The sequence below is a fragment of the Microplitis mediator genome, chromosome 8 (assembly GCF_029852145.1).
Source record: "Microplitis mediator isolate UGA2020A chromosome 8, iyMicMedi2.1, whole genome shotgun sequence".
In the NCBI taxonomy this organism is placed as follows: domain Eukaryota; kingdom Metazoa; phylum Arthropoda; class Insecta; order Hymenoptera; family Braconidae; genus Microplitis; species Microplitis mediator.
In genome coordinates, this window is record NC_079976.1 from 23,388,011 (window position 1) to 23,411,528 (window position 23,518).

A 23,518-nucleotide genomic window follows, 5' to 3' on the forward strand; every position below is an offset into this window, starting at 1 on the left:
AATGGTTCCCATAATGATATGGGAATGGTTCCAATAATATTATGGGAACCGTTCCCATAATGGTATGGGAACCATTCCAATTGCATTATGGGAGTCATTCCCATAATATTATGGGAATAGTTCCCATACTAGTATAGGAACCATTTCCATAATATTATGGGAATGGTTCCTATAATTTATGGGAATAGTTCCTATGAATTATAGGAACCATTCCCATAAATTATAGGAATGATTCTCATAATATTATAGAAAGTATTCCTATAAATTATAGGAACCATTCCTATAATTATAGGAACCATTCCTATAGTGTTATGGTTATCATTCCCATAATTATAGGAACTATTCCTATAATTATGGGAAACATTCCTATAATTATAGGAACCGCTCCCATAATTTATGGTCGTAATTCCTATGATGGTATAGGAAAAAATTTCACAAAATTATAGGAACCGATGCTATAATTTTCTTTCCGTGTAGAGGTTGGAAACTTTTATGATTAAATTGGTGCTTGAATTTCCACTTAGGGTCAGTACATAAATATGACCATAAAAAATAAATTGAACCAATTAGTATCCAATAACTTTTTCAACCTATAAATTATTACTACGCAGTGCATGACTTATATTGAATCTCATTATATTAAATGCATCAACAAATAAAATTATTTTCCACCCTATTCGATGTCCATCAAAGACCACTTGGAAAAGTAGTCTGCCATGTCATATCGTAACAAGATTTCGAAGTGAAAATTTATTTCATCACAATAAAAATGAAAATGAATAATCTGAGTAAATTTTTCTTGTCAAGAATAAATGTACTAGAATGTATAATTATATTTTTTAAAATATTTGGACTTGCGCCATTCAATGTGACTATTTCGCCTAAATCAGACGGTGGAAAACAGCCGTCAGTTTTCTTGGTGTATTCATTGAAAGGAAACATTTACAATATTATTCTATCTCTTGTCAGTAGTTACTTATTAATTCATTATATAAGAAATTTCCAGAAATTGGAACATTATATTTTAGACAAATGGGTTATAATGGGTGTTTTATTTGTTGCACCAGTTATAATATTATATTACTGTCTCAAACAGCAAGAACTGATAAAAATAATAAATCAACTTTCAAAACTAGAGTCGAAACTAGTCGAACAATTCAACCAATCGGTTCCTCGCAATCGAAAGAATATGAAATATGAAATAAAATTATTTACCGCGCAAATATTGTTTATGATAATTTATGGTGTAACTGTCTATATGAAATTTAAAAAGATGAGTACATTGATAATTATTTTTTCGGGTTCTATTATCAATATACTGTTGTTCCAGTATGCACTTCTAATTAATTATATAAACAAACGACTAACTTATATGAATGAGCTACTTTCATCATTAATCATGTTATACGATGTTGATAATAACTATCGTGACATAATATTTATCACAAGCACGACTCAAGATGACATGATTTTTAGAACCATAATTTTAGTACGAGAATTGCAACGAAAGCTGTGTGAAATATTTAAAAGTTTGTCGAAATTTTACTCATGGCCTATTTTAATTGGAGTTTTATTATTTTGCGGTAGACTAATATATTTTTCGTTTAAGTTTATGGAAAGCTTATTTGGTACTAGAATCAGATTTGATATTATCTCATTGATAAAGGAGCCGGCTAATGTGCTAAAGGAAATATTTATCATTGTGATTTTGACACATCATATGAACCAAGTAACATTAGAGGTATTTATATATTTTTTATTTGTCGATGTGATTAGTTTTTAAAAATTACCTCTTCTGGTTCATAGATGCGGAGAACTGGGGAAATCATCTACAAAATAATGGATAGATTTTCAAGACATGGTGGAATACAATCCGAGGTAAAGACATATTACACGGAAAGAAAATTATGGCAGCGGTTCCCATAATTTTGTGAAATTTTTTCCTAAACCATCATAGGAATTACGACCATAAATTATGGAAGCGGTTCCTATAATTATAGGAATGTTTCCCATAATTATAGGAATCGTTCCTATAATTATGGGAATGATACCCATAACACTATAGGAATGGTTCCTATAATTATAGGAATGGTTCCTATAATTTATAGGAATACTTTCTATAATATTATGGGAATCATTCCTATAATTTATGGGAATGATTCCTATAATTTATAGGAACCATTACCATAAATTAGAGGAACCATTCCCATAATGCAATTGGAATGGTTCGTATACCAGTATGGGAATCATTCCCGTAATATTATGGGAATAGTTCCCATACTATTATAAGAACCATTCCTATAATATTATGGGAATGGTTCCCATGTTATTATGAAAAAATTAATTTAAAGAAGTGTGGTAATCACTTCTACAATACACAGAAATATTATTAAACATAAAAATAAAAATTCAAACATTGAAAAAAAAAATCTATTTGGCAAAAAAACATTAAAATTTTTAACAAGAATTTTTTGTCAGCTGAAAACATTCAAGAAAATTCGAATTTTGGGAAATTTCTACACCATTGTGCAAAAAAAAAATTTTATGATATTATAGGGATAGTTCCCATAACATTATGGGAATAGTTCCCATAATATTATAGGAATAGTTCCTATACCAATATGGGAACCATTCCCATAATAGTATGGGAATGATTCCCATACCATTATGGGAATAGTACCTGTACTACTATAGGGATGGTTCCCATATATTATGGGAACCATTCCCATAATGGTATGGGAACCATTCCTATATCATTATGGTAACCATTCCCATAATGGTATGGGAACTATTCTCATACTATTATGGGGATGGTTTCCATAATATTTGGGAACCATCCCTATAGTAGTATAGGTACTATTCCCATACCATTATGGGAACCATTCCCATAATGCATAGCAAAACTTCCCATAATTTTCTTTCCGTGTAGTTTGTTATGTACCTTGGGCAAACCTCGCGCCATTACGGTTGAGGTGAGTAATGTTTGCAGCAAGGGTAGTATAAAGCCGAGGCCCGTTAGAGCCGCCCATGGTGCTTAAAAAATTTTTCATCCTATGGTGGACTTATGTGGGTTTTTAGGTGCAGGGGTCACTCGATCGGTAAATAAGTAGCGTGCGTCGCAAAAATACTCAGATTGTAGATTTTTTAATGACTTATTATTCTTGTTTCATCTTATTGTTTCTTTTTACTTAATTAAGTGATAAGAAACAATAACATATTTAAACTTTAGTAGGAAACAATTTTTTTTTCTTAAATAATATTTTTAACTAGACTTTTTGGCTGTTTAATCACTTAATAAGAAATCTTACTTCTTTTTTGAATAAATTCTAACGTCAACATATATTTATCATTAATATATTAATCACAAGTCAATTCTTTAACAAAGTTCCCGGGTCAAAAAATTAGATCTGTTTTAAAATAAATGATAATTTCAAATATTTTTCCTTTAATTCAAGTTTATAAATCGTATTTATTTTATATAAGAATTTAATCTGTTTTTGCCCGTACTATTCCTTATCCAGGCTAATATCAGACTTATTTTCGTATGATATTTAGTCTGTTTTAAATCGCGTTTAGACTAAAAACAGACTTTATTATAATTATTGGTCTGTGTTCAATTGTTTTTAAGGACAAATACAGGACTTTTTATAAATATAAATAATAGTAATAATAATAATAATCTAGATTTATTAATTTATTTTAATTTTCTTGGTATTTAAAACATGCTAATGCGCTTCGACAATAAGATGTCACACAGAGAAAATGATGGCTCGAAACCTACCAATTTTTACAATGCTGTCAACTAGACTTGAAACAGGGAGTAAAGCATCCAAAAAATTATCGTGCTCTTACAAAAAATGATTATACTGTATCACAGTACTTATTACGCGCGAGAAACTTATCGATGAGCTTCAATATCAATTACTTCCATACATTATAAGAATTTTGATGCAGCATAATAATTTTTTTTAAGAGTATAGTAATTTTTTAGATACTTTACTTCCTGTTTCAAGTTTGGTCGACAGCATAATAAAAATTGGTAGATTTCGAGCCAACATTTTTCTTCGTAGCACAAGAATTTTGATGTTTTCTTATGCCAAAATATTTTCAATTTTATCCAGTAAATAAGAGAAAATTCTTGACATTTTAAGAGTTGTTTTATCACTTTTATTCAATGATATAAATATTCAATGAAGACAACTAAAAAATTAAGCTGTCAAATTTTCATTAACTGCCGTCATTTTTAAACAAAAGATAGTAAATAAAACATAATCAATTCTGCAACTTAATATTTTTTTATAAATATTGCCCATAAATAAAAATTTTATAAGTCCATGATTTAATCTAGTTTTGTCCTTGTAAATTTTCAGAACTAAAATTTTTTAAAGTTCACGAATTAATGTAATTTAGTCTGCTCGTAACGCGTTTGTTTTTTAAAGTAGCAGGTCAAAAACAGCTTAAAATTTTCATAAAAGATCAAAATCAGATCAAATAGTCCAATCAGACTCAGTCAAATCAGGTCAAATTTTTCAGTCCGGGTAGATCAAAAACAGATTAAAATTTTTATCGAAGTTCAATAACAGACCAAGTAGTCCAAATACAGTCCAGTGAAACTAAAATCAGATCAAATTTTTCGACCTGGGTTACCTATCGTAATCCTATTTAATGATTAGAAATAAAATAATTACTTGTGATTGATTGGTATGTTAAAGTTTTCGCTATCAGAATTATCATTATCCAAATCTATTTTTCAAAACTTTGATTCTTATTAAACAACCAAGAAATATCGTCAAAATTTGCTTTTGATTTTGTATTATCATTTCTGCATAACATGCGCCCGGCAAACTTCTCGAAATTACAGCTCACAACAGAGCTACTCGACTGTATGAAGATCATTCCACGCATGCGCAACTTCCTCCTCCACTGTATGGAGCTCATTACAGCCCACTAGACACTAGCGCGTAAGCGCATCATTTACCGTTTGAGTTTCGTCTACACGTAAAAATCCGTATACGTCCGCCGGGGATGAAAAGTATCTTACACACCAAAGGAGGAAGGTTAGACGTCCTCACGCTACCCTCCTTTCGATCGGGTAGGCAATTACACTCGCAGATTGGAATATCCTTTGTTCCTCCCTTGGTGGGTCATCTACTACTTTCACGATATCTGCACCCAAATTTTAAATTCTTGCTTCGTTAAGCGGAATGAAAGGTGTACTTTTCTCTTATGAGAAAACAAGTGATATAAATTAGCCCATGCGCTACTCTTCCCGCAAACAAAGACCAAAATTTGAACAGTCAGTTGCATACCGTTACGGAAAAATACTAATAAACACTATTGGAAAATACTAATGAAAAACTAGTAGTCTATTATTTTTGCGCACAAATGCTTTAGTGCCATTGGTTCGCTTAGTGTAATTGGTGCATTAAGTTTTCTTAGTTAGTGTTCTCGGAATTTTTCGTGTCATAAGCGGCTTAATTAATTAATGTAACGGGACCTAAGTCCACATCCTCCACGGAAGCCGATACCTCGCCCTTTTGGGCATACTCGCGTTGCGTGTGGTCCCTATTTTTATAATCAACACTACCATATATTGTAAAAGCGAAATATGAACATAAGCCCACATTAGCTTACCCATTAGGCATGCATTGCATGTGGGTGTCTCACCGACAGCCACCACGAGACCGACCTCATTCGGACCCAAACACTCCTCCCATCTCTGGTCGAAGTGGGGCTTCGAATGGATCCCCCATGGTACCAGACTTCAGCTCTGGTCAACTGCTTGCGTAAGTTTAGTGGTGGGGGGGGGGCAAGTTCTTCCCCAACCCATAAGGGCTACCTCCACTTAGGAATATAATCACCAAGATTTCAGACATGCCATTATATACACTTGCCCTCATCCATCACCTAGTGATCTCTTATCTACGAGTTTTTTGTGGCCGCCATGATGTTTTAAGCCACAAAATGGCGGGGATTGGTCCACTCGCCATGTCATAAGCGGATTGCAATTGTTCTTTAGTATCACCAGTATAATCCGATGAAAAAATCCGAAAATCGCCTGATCCTGTAGGCCAGCCCTAAAACTTCCCACTATTTCCAAACTCGTGAACTCTAAAGTACACGGAAAAAAAATTCTAGTTAAATTTACAATGCTAACATCGTAATTTGTCCTATTAATTATTGTATTGGTGGACTAGACTTTTCACATCGTAATTTTTACGATGTAGGGTTGGAAATTTCATTTAAGAAATAATACTTCAGACAAACAATACCAAGTCTTAAGCTCTTTAATATAAATTACGATGTAACATCGTAAAATTTGGAGAGAAATTTTAAATAAAAGATTAAAATAATAATCGTTCGGCAGTTGGATTCGAACCCGAGTCCTTTCGAGTGCGAAGTGTCCGACGCTTTGGACCACTCGGCCACTGAAGGGCCTACACTATATAATGTTTTTAAGATCCATATAAACGACTTGCGGAGGACCCAGTTACTACTTAAAAAGTACGATGTAACATCGTACTTTTTTTAGCTTCCATCGTATTATAACAGAGGCAGCACTGTAATATTTATTTTGTTAAAAAGTAAATAGAAATATTAAATGTACGAATAACTATAGTTTTTAAAGTGTAATTTTTATTTATTTTTTTTTTACGATGTTAAATTGTAATTTTTGCAGTAATTTTTAATCCTAAAAGTCTTTGTTAAAATTACGATGTTAAATAGTAACAAATATAACCCACATAATAAATTTTGAAATAAAACATTTAAAAATTGACATTAATAAAAGTCTAGTCCGAGATTACGATGTTAACATCGTAAATTTTGGTAGAATTTTTTTTCCGTAAACTATTGTTAATATAATTATGAGCTTTCCGAGCTTGTAAATAGTAATGTCGCACATTCCATTGCGAAAATTGAAGTAATAAACAATAACTTAAAAAAAATAATGAAGTAAGTCTATGTTTTTTTTATTTTACGTCAGCAATACCTTTGGAAATAATGAATCGATTTTGACGTTCAAAAATACATTTGATGCAGTTTTTTGACCTGTAACATTAAAAGATAAATTCGAAACATTTTATACATAAGATTATGAGTTTATTGTAAACTCCTAAATTATAAAGTAATAAATGCGTAAATTTTGAAATTTTTATAGCTGGAGCAATTTTCAATCGAAGTTCTGCATCGAAAGATACCGAATTCTGTTTATGGATTATTTACAATCGATGGCTCTCTTGTAACATCGGTAAATAATTTGTGCATAGTTATATTTGTGTGAAGAATATTACATTTTAAATATTAATGCATTTTGTTTAGATTGTCCGGTCGACTATTACGTATATGGTCATCCTTGTTCAGTGTTTTGATGTTTTCGACCCAGCAATCCGGACAGAAAATTTTTCGTCGATTAAAATCGACAAAATATCGTCAATTCAAAATCGGACCATTTCTGAATATAATATGGAAAATTCGTAGGTAAAAAAAAAAAGATAGTGTCCAGCATGGAAATATGAATACGATAAATCTACACGGGGAGAAATGTATCGTAAATATTGACGATGAAAACAGTATCGGTGATGTACCTTAAACAGCCTAGTTATAATTCCTATGCGGTATAGTAATGAAAATTTGTGTTTGATGGCGCTTCGAATGTACTGTGAAAATATCTGTACGAGCACAGTAAATATTACTGCACTGATAGAAAATTTATATTGACTCAAGAAATATTTTCTTGAGCCAAGAATTTATTTCTGAAGAAAACCAATTGTCTTGCTTCAAGAAATTCTTGTTTTGATTTAGATTTTCTTGGCTCTATAGATTTTGTATCTTCGATGGATAACTCTCGTGTCTTGACCCGAAACTATATTATCTTCAATCGATACTATCGAATTCTTCAAGCAAGACCACTTGTCTTCAACTAAAAATGTCGTATTATTATTTTAAGAACTTTAAATTTTTGGTTCAAGTAATAATTTCTTGATAGAAGATGTTTTTAAATGAAAAAAAAATTTTTTTTAAAATAAATTTCTACTTTAACATATCTGAAGTAAATGAATGTAGTCCTAAAAAATCACTTTAAAACTTTTTATTTTTAAAATAAAAAAAAAAAGTTTTTTTTCAAGCTGAGTAAATTGATATCTTGATTTAAAAATCGCGCCATTCTCGAAACGAGTCGGTAATGTCTTAAACCTAGATTTTGCCTATCTTAATCCAAGAGCAAGAAATTCTTGAGCGAAATATGTCAGAATTTTGTTTCAAAACAAAAAAGGCTTCATCGAAAAATCAAATTCTCAAACAAAGAATTTTTTTTCTTTATCCGAGAATTTCAATTTTTTGGTTCAAGGACTTATTTCTTGAATTAAAACAATTAAAAATTTTGAAACAAGAACCCCATTTTGAAGAAAAAATTTTTCTTGAATCAAGATAGTTTTTCTATCAGTGTGTGCTGCTCTAAAGTACATGAACATTTAAAAAAGTATCCGTGTCTGTTGTGATAAGTTGTAAGTTTTATTTTATTGATTAATAAATTATTATACTCGTAACCTAATAACTGTACTAATTTTAACTAAGAAATTAAAACATTAATTAAAAAAAAAGGCAAGATATTTACAATCTCGTCAGGATATATAAATTTAAAAAAAATAACTCAGTTATTTCGAATCACCTGTTTCACGAAATTTAATAAAAAAATTGTAGCCTTAAAATTTGACATTTCGACTTATTATCGACACTTCGACTCAATATCTTGAAGCTGTAAGAAAATTGAGCTTGATCGATAAGGCTGGTTCAGAGACATTCCAAAAATAAATTTTTTTTTAAAATGTTTTTTTTGGATAACTTTTAATGTGCTCGATGGATTGATTCCAAAATGGACTGGGCTCTAGAGCTTTATAAGCCGCGTCGAATGTCACCTCTACCATCAAAATGGTTCATTCGTTCAAAAGAAACCGTTGTCGAAAGAATTAAAAAAAATTTTTTTTTTATTTTTTTTGAAATATCTCAAAAACGACTCGATAAATCGAATTCAAAATTCGATCAGCTTTAGAACTCGATAAAACGCGTCGATTGCCACCTCAACCGTCTCAATCAGTTTATTCGTGCGAGAGATATCGTTGGAGAAAAAATGGTAAAAACTATTTTTTTCGAAAAGAATGACATACGAAAGTATTTTCGAGCTCGAAGAGCTCGAAAATGTATTCACAATAATGTTTTGGAGCTCCAGGAGCTCGAAAACAGCGGGAAGTTTTAGGGCTGGCCCGCAGGGTCAACCGATAGACAGATTTTTTTAACTTCCCGCTAAGAAAATTGAAAATTTTCAAAAATTCGGGAAGTTATTGATTTCGGTCCGATTTGCAAAAACCGAATTTCTATCAAATTTGGACGTTTTGAGGTTCTAGGAAGCTATCCTGGCTAATTTCACGATGATGTCCGAGTGTATGTATGTGTGTACATTTTATTCGCTTGTTTTATTCCTTACCACGCAGTATAATATTTCGAACTGTAAAAATTCTCATGTCCAGAAATCATTTTTTTGCAAACTAGCAAAAAAAGCGATCAAATTTGTCGAGAACTATAGAATTTTATTCAAAATGGATGGAAACTGGGTGGAATTTTTCTGGTAAATTGAGTCATCCTATTTCCGGCCAGGCTTAGGATTTTTTACTTGAAATTCTGGAACTTAGCAATATTTGAAGCAACTCAATATAGAACTTAAGAAATTTCCCAATTGCGGAACTAAAAATTACTTTAAAATATCATGGAGATATTTCGTTGCGTATTTTTCACATTCTTTGCATTTGATCATGCAAATTTTAGAGAATTCATAAACAACATCAACTTAATGATAATGTAAAATAAACTGAAACAACGACTGTGATAAATTATATCTTTTTTCAACACGTTCTACACCAAGGTAATGAGATAAACTTGTTAACTAAAATAAATAATGAGCCGTGAAATTTTCACGTACACGTTCAGAATTTAGATAAACTCAAATTATCATTACTGTGTTAATAAACATCAAGTAATTTTTGTGATTAAATATTTGGTACTGAACATTTAGCTCGTCCCATTATTCGGTAGTACCTAGTATTGCTTCAAACGCTTATCCAATAAGTTTATTTGAAAAAATGTATATATTTTTACTTATTACAATTTTTTTTACGCTTTTGACAAACGTCACAAGCAATATTATTGAAGCATGGTCAACGGTAATTTTATTAAAATTATAATAAAGTTCTAGTTCGTATTGTTAGAAACTACATAATTTATTTATAGAATAAGATATTAGAACGTGACGGATATAATAGAGAAACTCATAATATTACAACTGAAGACGGATTTATCCTGAGCTTACACCGGATTCCAGGAAAAATTAATTCGACTCCGGTATTGTTGATGCATGGGCTCCTTTGTGATTCTACTATATGGATTATTTTAGGAAAAAATAAGTCATTAGGTAACTGATAATTAGCGATTATTTGTTTAATATTTATAATGTACACCGTAAAAAACAAGGAGTGAATCCGGATTTTCTTTCAATACGAAAACTGAAAAAAGGAAATCTTGAACCAAGATAGGTATTATTAAAATTACTATAACTCGGAAACTGTGGACTTTAGCGACTTGACTCATAAGACTTTTTTTAAAGGGAATAAAATTTCCTATAGAATTTCTAATAACATTTTTAGTGTACTTTCATTGGTTTACGTTCTGCAAGCCAATAAAAATTAATTTCATAGGAAAAATGACTTCCGCAACGGACACAAGTGAAACAGCTGGAATTACAGCTAAGTAACTATGGGCACTTTTGAAGAACACGAAATGCTCTACAATCAAGCTTGATTGATATGAAACCCTAAATTTTTATTTTGTCAACTATCAATTAAAATTAAATCCTTATCACTTAAAGAATAGTTCAAAGGTTGCGCCATTAATTCAAAAATAAGAATCATCAAAAATTAATTTATTTAATTAACTTTAAAATTTATATTAATGAAACAGTCGATAGTTGAATTGCTCAAATCGTTTTATTATATGGAGTTGTTTACAATTTTATCTGATTGTGTCTGAGGAATAAGTCATATTTGTAACCATATACAAATTATTATGAAATTATATTACATTAGTATAAATTACTGCTATGAAATATGGCTGATAAAATTCCATGTATAATCATCAATAGAGTTTTATGTGATGAAATATGATCATATTTATAGTTAATATGGGTTTAGATGTAATTTGATATCGATTCATATTTGGAAATCTATAAATGTTTATACATATAAAGACTTTCATGTTTATCTAATAAATTCTATTTTAATTTATGTGTACAGAAACGAATTCATTATTTGGTGCATTATTTATGTAGGATTTATCAATTTGATGATTTGAGTTGATTGATGTTAATTTTTGCAATTTCAAAAATTTTTTTCTTAATTACGCCAAAAAAGTAAACTTCTAACGCGTTTACATAAGTACAGACACCAATTTTTTTTATTTTCTGTATACTATCGCGCAGAAACGAACTCCTAGAAAATCTAAATGTGTTGCACATTTTCCTGAACAGCAGTCGCCATCTTGTTGACACTTGAACAAAAAAAAAAAAAATTGTTTCAAATTTTGAAACTTTTGGAAATTTTTATTTTATTAATAACATTTTTAAATAAATATTCACATCACGTAAATCTTCTTTGCAAGCTTCGACAGCGTTTCCCATCATCACAATAACAACGAGTAGTGCAATTAATGCAAATATTACTTTTGACATCTTTATGGTATAGATTTCTTGCACTTTATAACTGTAGTTAAAAGAAGAAATTGAGTTCATAGTTCTAAAATATAAAACATTATACACGGAAAAAAAATTATGGAAAGTTTTGCTATGCATTATGGGACTAATTCCCATAATGGTATAGGAATTGTATCCATACTATTATAGGGATGGTTCCCATAATATATGGGAATAGTTCTAATAATAATATGGGAACTGTTCCAATATCATTATGGGAACCATTCTTATAATGTTATGGGAATGGTTCCTATAATTCCTGGGGATGATTCCGATAAAATATAGGTTTCATTCCTATATATTATGAGAATGATTCACATAATATTATAGGAACAAATACTATAAGTTATAGGAACAAATCCTATAAGTTATAGGAACCATTCCTATAATCATAGGAACCGTTCCTATAGTGTTATGGCTAGCATTCCCATAATTATAGGAGCTGTTCCTATAACTGTGAGAAACATTCCTATAATTGTAGGAACTGCTCACATAATTTATGGTTCTAATTCCTACACGGAAAAAAAAATATCGCCAGAATGACTATCCAATGTATCCTCAAATGACGTATCGTCAGAATAACGATTCGTATACCTAATTTAGGAATACTCTCATATTAATTTAATAATCTATAGTATCGTTAAAGTAAAGATACGTTTTTGGGTTAGGTTAAGTATTCGTTTATTTAATTTAATAATACGACGAATAGCCTTTGTAACGATATGTAGTTTCGTTGATATAAGTATCTGTATTGCCAGCGTGAGGATCCGTATAGCTAAATTGACTATACGTATCATCATTCTCGGTTGCCGGATGCCTAAATACAGAGTTTGCGCAATAGTCATCTCAGCGATTCATAAAATGCCTAAAATAAGGATACGGATCGTCATTTTCACGATCCACTGTGAGGATACTCTGTACAGCTGAATTGGCTATACGGCGTATCGTTAAGTATGATGACTATAAAGCGTATAGCCAGAATAGCGATACGTATACTTAATCTGGCGATATTTTTCTCTCCGTGTATGTTAGTATAGAAAAAAATTTCATAGAATTATGGGAACCACTGCCATAATTTTCTTTCCGTGTACAGTCAGGCCTCGTTATAAGACTAGCTCGAGGCTGTAGAGTAAAAAATTTTTAAAATTGAGGTTCCCCCTCTGAGTATATTATCAAGTAATGTATGCATTCAAAATGATAGATGCATTTATTAATAACGTAAAATATTTCAATTTGTGGGTGTTCTGTCAGGGGTGTTTTGGTTTGCGGTTATTTTTACAGCGGGTATTTTGGCATCAGGTCAACTGCCGTGTTACCTTCGAATTACATATTCGTAAGTTTTCGAATTATTTATGCGTCTTTAAATGATTCGATTTAAATTAGAACTATTGATAAATAATTGTCAAAATTTTTATTTAATTTATCCTATCCTCTGAGTTGTGATTTAATATTCAAAATTCGAACAGAGTATTTGGATTTAAATAGAATAATTCTAAAATAAACGGATAATTTAAAAACTAACGTATAATTTGAATGTAAAATAAAATAGTTAATTATCAATTCCAATATAAATGCGCCCATACTTATTCTACATTTTATTAAATATGAATTACTTACCCAACTAATAATTATTGTTGACAAAAAATGAGTGTTTTATAACAGGTAGTAACTGCGAAAAAATAAAAAATTTATTGTTAATAATTGACTTTACAGGCCACCGTATTTATAGTCGATTGCAACGCCCATTTTTATTTTCCCCTCTTCTTTTGTCTTCGAATAATATTTTGACACCTCATATCCCTCCTCCGCGTCCGAACCTCCCATTCTTGCCCTTTCGCGTGACTACTGCGTTTATTTAAATTATTCGTTCATTTTTTAAAAATATTATTTTTATTATTGTGTTGTTTTTAACCCTTTCCCGGTTGACCTTCAATCCCTACTCTTAATTCGGATTGTACGTCTTCGTTTTCAAATGAGAGAGCGCTAGCCTACTTAGTAGAGAAGGGGCAGAAAAAATAGTAGAAGGGAGAGCATGGATGCACTAATACGATTGAACCGATACTCGCACAGCCTTACTAAGAACTGTGATTGGTTTTATCCCCACACGGCTCACACCGAGACTCTTCGAGACTCTAAACCGGGAAAGGGTTAAATACTCAGTAAATTATTGCCGGTAGTCCGTCTCTACGAAGGGCTAATTCTGAGCGCTAACTGTTGCTGCCACGCTTGATTTTTTGATCTCTCGTAAATCAAGGCGAGACATCACATTTTTTCGTGCTCAAAAAAACCAACGCAGAGAAGAAAGTTTTCGAGCTCTAAGAGCTCGGGAACAGCAGGAAGTTTTGGGGCTGGCCCGTATGGACAAACGTTATTCAAATTTTTAAATTGGCCTATAGCTTAGCGGCATTTTATGCCACTATGATGCCCAGAGCAGTCATTTGTAGGTAATTGGATATAATTATAAGTTATTACAACTGCGGATATTTTTAGCCATGCGCATGACATCCGGGGCAAAACGGACCAGCCGAAAATTATGAAAAAATAATTTTTTCATATTTTTATCGTCAAATTAAAAAAAAAATTTAATATACTTATCTATTTTTTGACTGATTCTCTATAGCTGGGACAAATTTGGCCACCAAAAATATTCGAAAATAATAATGACTTTTTAATTGATAAAATTTTTCAAACATAAAAAAATTGTCTGTAATCTAAACAATTAAAAACACTTTTTTTTTAAGCTAAAAATAATGACAAATAAGAATTACAGAATTTTTTTTTTTTCATTAAATATATCTAATAATTTGTAATTAAATTAGTGATTAAAATTTTTTTATTGAGTAATACAAAAATAAAATAGTTGTCAAGAGAAAAAAATATATTTTTAACGATAAAAACAATTAAAAAAAAAAAAAAATTTTTATTGTTACATTCTGGGGTATTACCCCAGATTAATTAAAAAATATAAATAAATTTAGGGGAGGGTGGGGCAGAGCGGCCCCCCTTAGCCAATTATTATTTTTTGTGGCTTTCAACCATAAGAACACTTTACTTTTGTCCTATTTCAAACAAATTTATGGACATTTTGCCAAATATCTGAAAATTTTTTTTTTTTTTTTTGTGGGGCAGAGCGGCCCCCCTTCAAAAAGTGATAAAAAAATTTTTTTTTTCGTTTTTTTTTTTTTTAAATTGTTTTCATCATTAAGAATGTATTTCTTTCTCTTGACAACTATTTTTGGTTTTATATTACTCGAAAAAAATTTTTTAAAGCGTATAAAATCGTTCACTCTCGATTACCTTAATTACTAATTGTTATTTAATAAAACAAAAAATCAATTCTATAATTTTACTTTATTTCAAAAATTTATCAACTAAAAAAAATTTAATTTTTATAAATTTTTAGTGACCAAATTTGCCTCTTACATAGAGAAACGGCCGAAAAATATGAAAAAATAATTTTTTCGGAAGTTTCGGTTGGTCCATTTTGCCCCAGGTGTTATGCGTAGGGCTAGAAATGTGGAATTATGATAATTTTTTTTTAATTTGACGATAAAAATATGAAAAAATAATTTTTTCAAAATTTTGGGCTTGTCCATTTTGCCCCAAGTGTCATGCGTAGGGGTAAAAATGCGCAAACATATCGGATTTATAGTAATTAGTCGAAAAAAAAAAAATTTTTTTTTTGGTCAAAATTTCAGGGGGGCCGCTCTGCCCCACCCTCCCCTACTTGGAACGGTTACCATAAATTTCTCTCCGTGTACTATTAAAGGTATTTTATAAATTTAGATATAAGAATAAACTTAGTTAGAATTATCTTAGACTTTTAGTTATAAGAAAATTACGTTTATAAGAGGCGCAGAAGTTTTATCAGAGCACTTAGTTTACCGTCCAGGAGTCAATTAACTGTACTGAGCTCTGGGAGGTAGCCAGGGCTTGAGAGAGCTACCAAGTGCTCACTGGCCCTTTTTATAGATAAATTTTTGGGACGTAAAACTAACCCACTATCGTCTCAATAGAATTCGATCTACAGGGCCTCTGACCTGGTCCCGGGTGACTAAAGAGTGTCAATCAACATATAATTATTCATATAGATGGCCGTACACGGAAAAACAATTCTAGTTAAATTTACAATGCTAACATCGTAATTTGTCCTATTAATTATTCTATTGGTGGACTAGACTTTTCACATCGTAATTTTTACGATGTAGGGTTGGAAATTTCATTTAAGAAATAATACTTCAGACAAACAATACGAAGTCTTAAGCTCTTTAATATTAATTACGATGTAACATCGTAAAATTTGAAGAGAAATTTTAAATAAAAGATTAAAATAATAATCGTTCGGCAGTTGGATTCGAACCCGAGTCCTTTCGAGTGCGAAGTGTCCGATGCCTTGGACCACTCGGCCACTGAAGGTCCTACACTATATAATGTTTTTAAGATCCATATAAACGACTTGCGGAGGACCCAGTTACTATTTAAAAAGTACGATGTAACATCGTACTTTTTATAGCTTCCATCGTATTATAACAGAGGCAGCACTGTAATATTTATTTTGTTAAAAAGTAAATAGAAATATTAAATGTACGAATAACTATAGTTTTTAAAGTGTAATTTTTATTTATTTTTTTTTTACGATGTTAAATTGTAATTTTTGCAGTAATTTTTAATCCTAAAAGTCTTTGTTAAAATTACGATGTTAAATAGTAAAAAATATAGCCCACATAATAAATTTTGAAATAAAACATTTAAAAATTGACATTAATAAAAGTCTAGTCCGAGATTACGATGTTAACATCGTAAATTTTGGTAGAATTTTTTTTCCGTGTAGATGGCCATCATCATCATGGCCATCTGAACCAGACTTTCGCGGTCGATTTCAAGTCGAAACGCACTGTTACAAATTATTTCAGAGCGATGTGGATTTTCTTTTAATCCGCATTCTATTCAATCCGCAGCTTTTATATCAAAATAAATTCCTCTCAGGAAAAATTTTCATCCCGAGAGGATTGAACGGATATAAAATAATCTGCTCCGCATTCACTCCGGTTTCAATTTACGTTCATCCGCAAATTTTTTATAATGCATTGATATAGACCTAATATTTTTCTGTAGCATATTTGTTAGCCGACAAAGGGTACGATGTTTGGCTAGGAAATTCCAGAGGAAGTAACTATGGAATGTCTCACGTTAACTTAACGACTAAAGATTTCAAATTTTGGGATTTTAGGTAAATTTCAAATTATTATAATTTTATATATTGGCTTTTTAAATTGAATCCTTAATTTATTTCTAGCTTCAATGAAATGGGTGTCTACGATTTACCAGCAACAATAAATTATATTACAAACATAACAAAACATAAAGTTATTGTTATTGGACACTCGCAAGGCACAAGGATTAATTTTATAATGGAGTCTGAACGTCCGGAAATTACTGAAAAAGTTAAAGCGTTAATTTGCCTTGCCCCCGTTGCTTTTTTAAGCCATGTAAAACCCGGCATTCAAAAATCTAGCTTCTTTCTTGCTCAGTATCTAGATGTAAGCCTCTTTTTTATTTATGTTCGATTCATTATTATAGCAACAGTATCTTGTGTTGCGAGAGATGAGATAGGACGATTTCGAACCAGAGTGAAGTTCGCTGACATCACCCGCAGTCTGAAATCATGTTTATTTCTACGCCACACACTATATTTTTCATGATCATTCGCACTGGAACTTCGAGTTTCAGTGTAAGCGGCTAGTCAGAAGCAAGTTAATCCACACAGAAAAAAAGAATTTCTTGGCGCAAGAAATATTTTGAATTATAAATTGAAGACAAAAATTTTTCTTGGCTCAAGAATTTTTTTCTCGCCTAAAAGATTTTTTTCTTGATCCGAGAAAATTTTTTCTTACCCCAAGAAAAGTTTTGTTTTCACTTTATAATACAAAAAATTTCTTGGGTCAAGTAAAAATTTTCTTAGAACAAGAAAAAATTTTTTGCGCCAAGAAATCCTTTTTTTCTGTGCAAGATCAATGGAGCGATCGACTATTAGCGTAAGCGTAAATTGTGATTTTCCATTAATCGTTGAGCAGAAACATTAATAGTTTATTACACACCGAGGGCAAAAAGTAGAATGTGCTATTTCGCATGTTTGCCACCCTCGCCTTCGGCTCCAGTAGGCCCTGATTAGTTTATACACGTGGGTTGAAATGTCTTAATTTCCTTCCTTGGTGTGTAATATAGTAATTTCTGCCTGATGACTGAGGGCATTTGCAATTTATGCACACGCTGAATTTTTTTGACGGCATTGTTTTGGAATTGGCTTATTTCGACTGGCTGCCCGATGAAAAAAGATTTTATACAATTGTATAAAATTATATACAAAAAATGGCCTGATCCAATTGTATACAACTGTATAGAAATTGTATACAAATTATATACAAGTCTATATAATTATATACAATGTTACAAAAATTATATACAATTCTATATAATTATTTACAATTCGATATAATTACAATATATAGAATTGTATATAATTATATAGAATTGTATACAATTTCTATACAAATTGTATACAATTGGATCGGGCCATTTTTTCTAGCCAATTATGTATACCCGCATGAAAATAACATATATTTTGATTATATATAAAAAAATATACCGTAAACATATAATTTTATAAAACGGCAAAAATGTATGTATAATAAAATATAATATTTATATAAATTCAAAATTATACTTTGATTTATAATTTAAATTATAAAAAAATATATATATTTTCATAATATGTAATATAATTATAAAATATAATTTTTAACTTATAAAATTCATTATAAATTTACATATATTGGAATGATATATAATAGAATATATTTTTTTATATATTAAATATTATATTGTTAAATATATTTTTTTATATAATTGACGTTGGAGAATCTCAAGATATTGAATTGTATATTGTATTATATAATACATTATATATCTAAAAATATAAAATAAAATATGAAAAATAAAGACTTTCAGTTTGACGATGATTGTGAGTATCAATGAGAATATATTTTATTCGAGTAAATTAAGTATGTAGATCGAACTTGAAAGGAAGTTTGTAGAGAGAGTCGTTATGACTATAAATTTTCATTTATATGATTAATTTTTAATATAAAAAAATAATTACTCAAAATAAAATAAGTTTTAGTGGATACCGAAAGAGCATTCATGGAACTGAAAATTTTTCGAAGCACAAAAGTGTCATGTATATCTTTTAATATATACAAGCTTATATACGAGCATTATATATTATATTATACTGTTAATAATATAATTTGAATTATAAAATCATAATAGATATAAACCTATAAATTGATACTATATAATGACATATATTTTTTTTATATAATCTAATATTATATGGAGTTTTTATAATGATAATATATGCCGAAATATAAAATTATATATTATATTGATATACTTTTAAAATATAAAATTTTATATTGAAAACGGCAAAAAAGTAGTTATTTTTAAATATATAATTATTTATATTATAAATTATACTATAATATAATAAATATTATATCATCTGATATAATTTCAGAGTATAAGTTTTTTTCATGCGGGTAGTCTATATATAATTATATATAGTCTATATATAATTGATATATAATTCTATACAATTGTAGAAAATCTTTTTTCATCGGGTGTTTAACCACTGAAGATTTTGACAAAAAAATTAAAATTTTTTTTGTTTTCTTTTTGCAGCTTTATCGTAAATTAAGAATTATTAATTATGTTGGTGTCCAAACCCGACTATATCAAACGATATATTCTCTTGCATGTAAACTGTCAATGATACAAATGGCTTTCTGTCGAAATTTATATTATTTCGTTATTGGACCTGAAAATAAACAGTTTAATGATGTGATTCTAACTAATTACAAAATTTATAATTATGTTTTAGAAAATGAATAATTCCGTGTCTCAAACTTTTTATTAATTTTTTCAGAGTCTTTTAGAACCAATTCTATCAAGCCTCCCATCAGGGACATCATCTAAAAATTTACTTCATTTTTTACAAGGAATAATATCGCAAACGTTTTCAAAATACGATTACGGCAAAACTAAAAATTTAGAAATTTATAATTTGTCAAAACCACCTGAGTATAATTTATCGAGAGTAACTTCTCCAGTTGCTTTAATATATTCTGAGGCTGACTGGTATGCAGATCCAATGGTAAAGAAAAGCATCACATAAATAATTAACTATTACAGTCGAATTCCATTAAGTCTGACTGCTAGTCGATGGGAGAGCGGAAATTTCTTGGAAATTCAGTCTTTACAGAGTTAAAAAAAGCGCATGTGCTGTTATATTCACGTGAATATAACTCTTGTCTGATTAAAGACTCCGATTGAAACCAATGAATTCTGAGTAAAAGTCTATCGGATTTCAATCGGAACCAATCGGAATTCAGCGGTTTCAATCGGAGTTTTTAATCAGGGTTACTTATGTCCCTGATTAAAAACTCCGATTGAATCTGATTGAAAAATTCTACTCAGATTTAATCGGAAATTTCGGATCAACTATGAATCTGATTAAAAAATTTCAATCGGATTTAGTCGGGGAATCGGCTGAAGTTTAATCGAATACTTGGAATGCTACCGAGCGATTCTGATTGAATGGTTGAATCCGCCAGAATCGGATAGCAATCCGATTAAGTTTCGATCAGATTCAATCGGATTTAATCGGAGTTTTCAATCAAGGATACAAACGTGTATCATCGGGTAGGAGACAACATAACTTGTAGTGGGGGGTCGATATTGAGCAGAACTCCAGACTCAATAGAATCAGACTTATTGGAATTTGACTGCAGTTGAAAAAATCTGAGCACTAAACTTTTATTTACTAGGATGTGGATGCATTATCTAAACTACTGCCGAATGTAGTCGACAAGTATAAAGTGGACTATCAACAATTTAGCCACATGGACTTTTTATGGGCCACAGATGCTAAATCATTAGTTTATGATCACGTTATTGAACTTGTTAAAAATTTTACTGACTCATAAGTCATCCAAGAATCATTGTCTTTTAATATACTAAGTAAATAACTGCAATTGGTTTTAGGCAAAATAATAAACTCTTTGCCTTTTTTACAAAATTATGAAATTATAAATTAGAATCTCTAAAATTTCGAACTTCAAATATTCTTGAATTAGCTTTGATTGGAAACTATTCATGTAGTTTATATTTAATTCAAGTAATAAAGTTGGTTTGTTCCTCTGAGCATATTTATTTACCATACTCTTACGTCTTTATTTTTCGGCTGTAAAATCTGCTTTAAAACGATAGACGTACTCTGAACAATGACTTTTTGTTATAAAATAGGAGGCTTTTGCGCCTATTATTTTTGACCTCTTGTAATGTTTTGATAACTATCTTCCACGCCTTCTTTATGAAAAAGTCGTTATTAAAAATGTTCATCATAGATGCCTATTATCCCTATTAGCCACTAACACGACCAACCATCCCCAGAAAACTCTCCATAACAGCCGTTTCCATGACAGCAATCTCCATAGCAACCGTTGCTATGGCAACAGTCTCCATATTAACCATTGCCATGACAACTATAAGCAGTGACATAACACCAATTTTTTTAGGATAGATAGATAATTTGAATTATTTTCAATCATTCTCAATAATACTATATATGTAATAAGGATTTTTTTAACTTCCCGCTAAGAAAATCGACGATTTTCGAAAAATTTGGGAAGTTATTGTTATCACCCCGATTTGCGAAAATCAAAATTCCATCAGATGTCGACGTTTTGAGGTCCTAGGAAGCTATTCTGACTATTTTCAGAATGATGTCCGAGAGTCTGTATGTATGTATGTATGTGTGTGTGTGTGTGTGTGCATGTGTGTATGTTGCAACGTAATATTGTTTTATTACTCGATTAAACCCAATAGTTACTCAAAAAAAACTTTACTTAATAAAATTACTCAATAACTTAAAACTCTAATCAAACAAAATTGGGCTACGTTACACTCCGCCCACCAATCACCCCTCTCATCTCCTCCAGATCCTGACAGGCGTCAGCCGACTTTTATTTCCCCGGTATCGGCAACTGGTCTAAACGTACACGTAAATTAAAACCTAAAAACTATATCCTTTGGAGATGGGAGACATGACCGGTGGTAGCGGCATGTTCTGGTGCGCTCAGTATGCTAGGTTGTGGAGAGAGGGTCGCTGTTCTTTTAATGCGAAAGAAGCCGATCAATGAAATTAATATTAAAAATCAAATAAAAAAAACAAAACAAAACACCGTAAACATGACGCGAGAGCGATGTGGAGGGCCCAAAAGACCCGCGGCCCAGCACTCCCGGACCATCAAACACACAAACACCCGGGCAAGACACCGGGAACCTCTCGACGACGACGAACCACAAAACTTTATACATCACTAGACAAAATACAAAACAAAACAAATAATGCGGTAATCCACTACAGTCAACACGACAGAACACCTCCAAGAGCACCACACACAGGGCTACAGGCTCCAAAACGACGAAAGTCTAAAGTGGCGGTCGAGGTCCACCTTGGAGACTCTCCGACTCACTACCGCTTACTCCAAGACTCTAAACTCGACTACTGGGTCGACTCGTTCACGAGCGACGTCAAATCTCAACTTCCTTACTCGTCGGTAGTCACACAACTGCCACTCCATAATCTGCCACTTTCACTCGCTCGCTCCACTCCATCTCTTTCAATCTCACATTCTCGCTTCTTTATCCGTTCTTACCTTCACAAGCATACAAGCCGTGGACTCACGGGCCTTCCCGTGATGTCACTCCCCGTGATATCCGAAGTTAGCGAATTGTTGGCTTCCTCGAGCATCGCAAACGAGGCCTGCCCCCCCCCCCCCCCCAATAAACGTACACGTACCCCAGCTAACTCCGGGTACCAACTCGAAAGGGCGGCGACATCTCAGTCGCACCTCTGTGATCACCACGTCAACCCCGAGGGCTAAGCCTAGGCCTGGTCGTCATCACTGGTCAGGAGGCGCGTTATCTTGGCCACTATCCGCGACACAGCTAGACATCCCCCATTAAATCCACGATCCATCACAGAGACACTCCAAAACATACCACATACCGTACACGTACTCTATCTTAGACTTAACTTACCATACACATTTATACTCCATATGCTCATCTCAACACACATACTCACGTTATCTCTCTCTATCACACAGACTCACACTTACTCCAACCTTCAACTCCATCTCCTCGGCAATGTCACGTCACAATGTATGAGCGTGACCGGTCTATGACTTTTTAACTAATGAACCGATTCAGTTCGTTAAGGCGGCAATTAAAAAAGCTTGTTGACCATCAACTTTTCTGAAAATTTCAGATCATTTGATCAAGTAAAAACAGGGGATCAGGCCGGTGGCCAAATTTTTGTGAAAGTCCAGGGGACTATTTTAATTAAGATCCAGGGGATCAGGCCGGTGGCCAATTCGTTATAAAAGTCCAGGGGACTCATTAGTTGTAATTAATAAAAAGTCCGGTGGACAAAACTTTGTCATAAATAATTATAAGTAAAATAAAAGCCCGGTGGGCATGATTGTGATTTGGTAAATAAAATTTGAAATTATATTGATTTAAATCGTAAAATTTAATTTAATCCCTCAATCTCCTCACTCTTATATTTTTCAACGACCCTGATTTCTACTATAACATCTC

The 23,518-nt window shown here is 31.5% G+C and overlaps 2 protein-coding genes and 1 long non-coding RNA gene across 3 annotated transcripts in view; 2 read left to right on the forward strand and 1 right to left on the reverse strand.

The window, feature by feature from the left end:
• Nucleotides 1–341: 341 nt before the first annotated feature.
• On the forward strand, nucleotides 342–7,904 carry LOC130673043 (putative gustatory receptor 28b). Its single transcript, XM_057477922.1, has 4 exons — nucleotides 342–1,741; nucleotides 1,807–1,878; nucleotides 7,160–7,249; nucleotides 7,321–7,904. Exons 1-4 carry the CDS (start codon nucleotides 770–772, stop codon nucleotides 7,477–7,479), a joined length of 1,293 nt encoding a protein of 430 aa, XP_057333905.1. The 5' UTR covers nucleotides 342–769; the 3' UTR covers nucleotides 7,480–7,904.
• Nucleotides 7,905–10,067: 2,163 nt separating this feature from the next.
• LOC130673179 (lipase 1-like) lies at nucleotides 10,068–21,074 on the forward strand. The gene is made up of 7 exons (XM_057478122.1): nucleotides 10,068–10,214; nucleotides 10,282–10,462; nucleotides 16,910–17,024; nucleotides 17,091–17,334; nucleotides 19,535–19,693; nucleotides 19,779–20,006; nucleotides 20,680–21,074. The coding sequence occupies exons 1-7, from the start codon at nucleotides 10,134–10,136 to the stop codon at nucleotides 20,836–20,838; spliced, it is 1,167 nt and encodes a 388-aa protein (XP_057334105.1). The 5' UTR covers nucleotides 10,068–10,133; the 3' UTR covers nucleotides 20,839–21,074.
• LOC130673180 (uncharacterized) overlaps nucleotides 11,013–23,518 on the reverse strand; it is a 39,610-nt gene continuing 27,104 nt past the window's right edge. Inside the window, exons 2-4 of the long non-coding RNA XR_008990848.1 lie at nucleotides 13,412–13,463; nucleotides 11,681–11,804; nucleotides 11,013–11,592 (exon numbers count right to left, since the gene is read on the reverse strand). This is a non-coding gene — a long non-coding RNA (uncharacterized LOC130673180). The remainder of the gene's footprint in view (nucleotides 11,593–11,680; nucleotides 11,805–13,411; nucleotides 13,464–23,518) is intronic.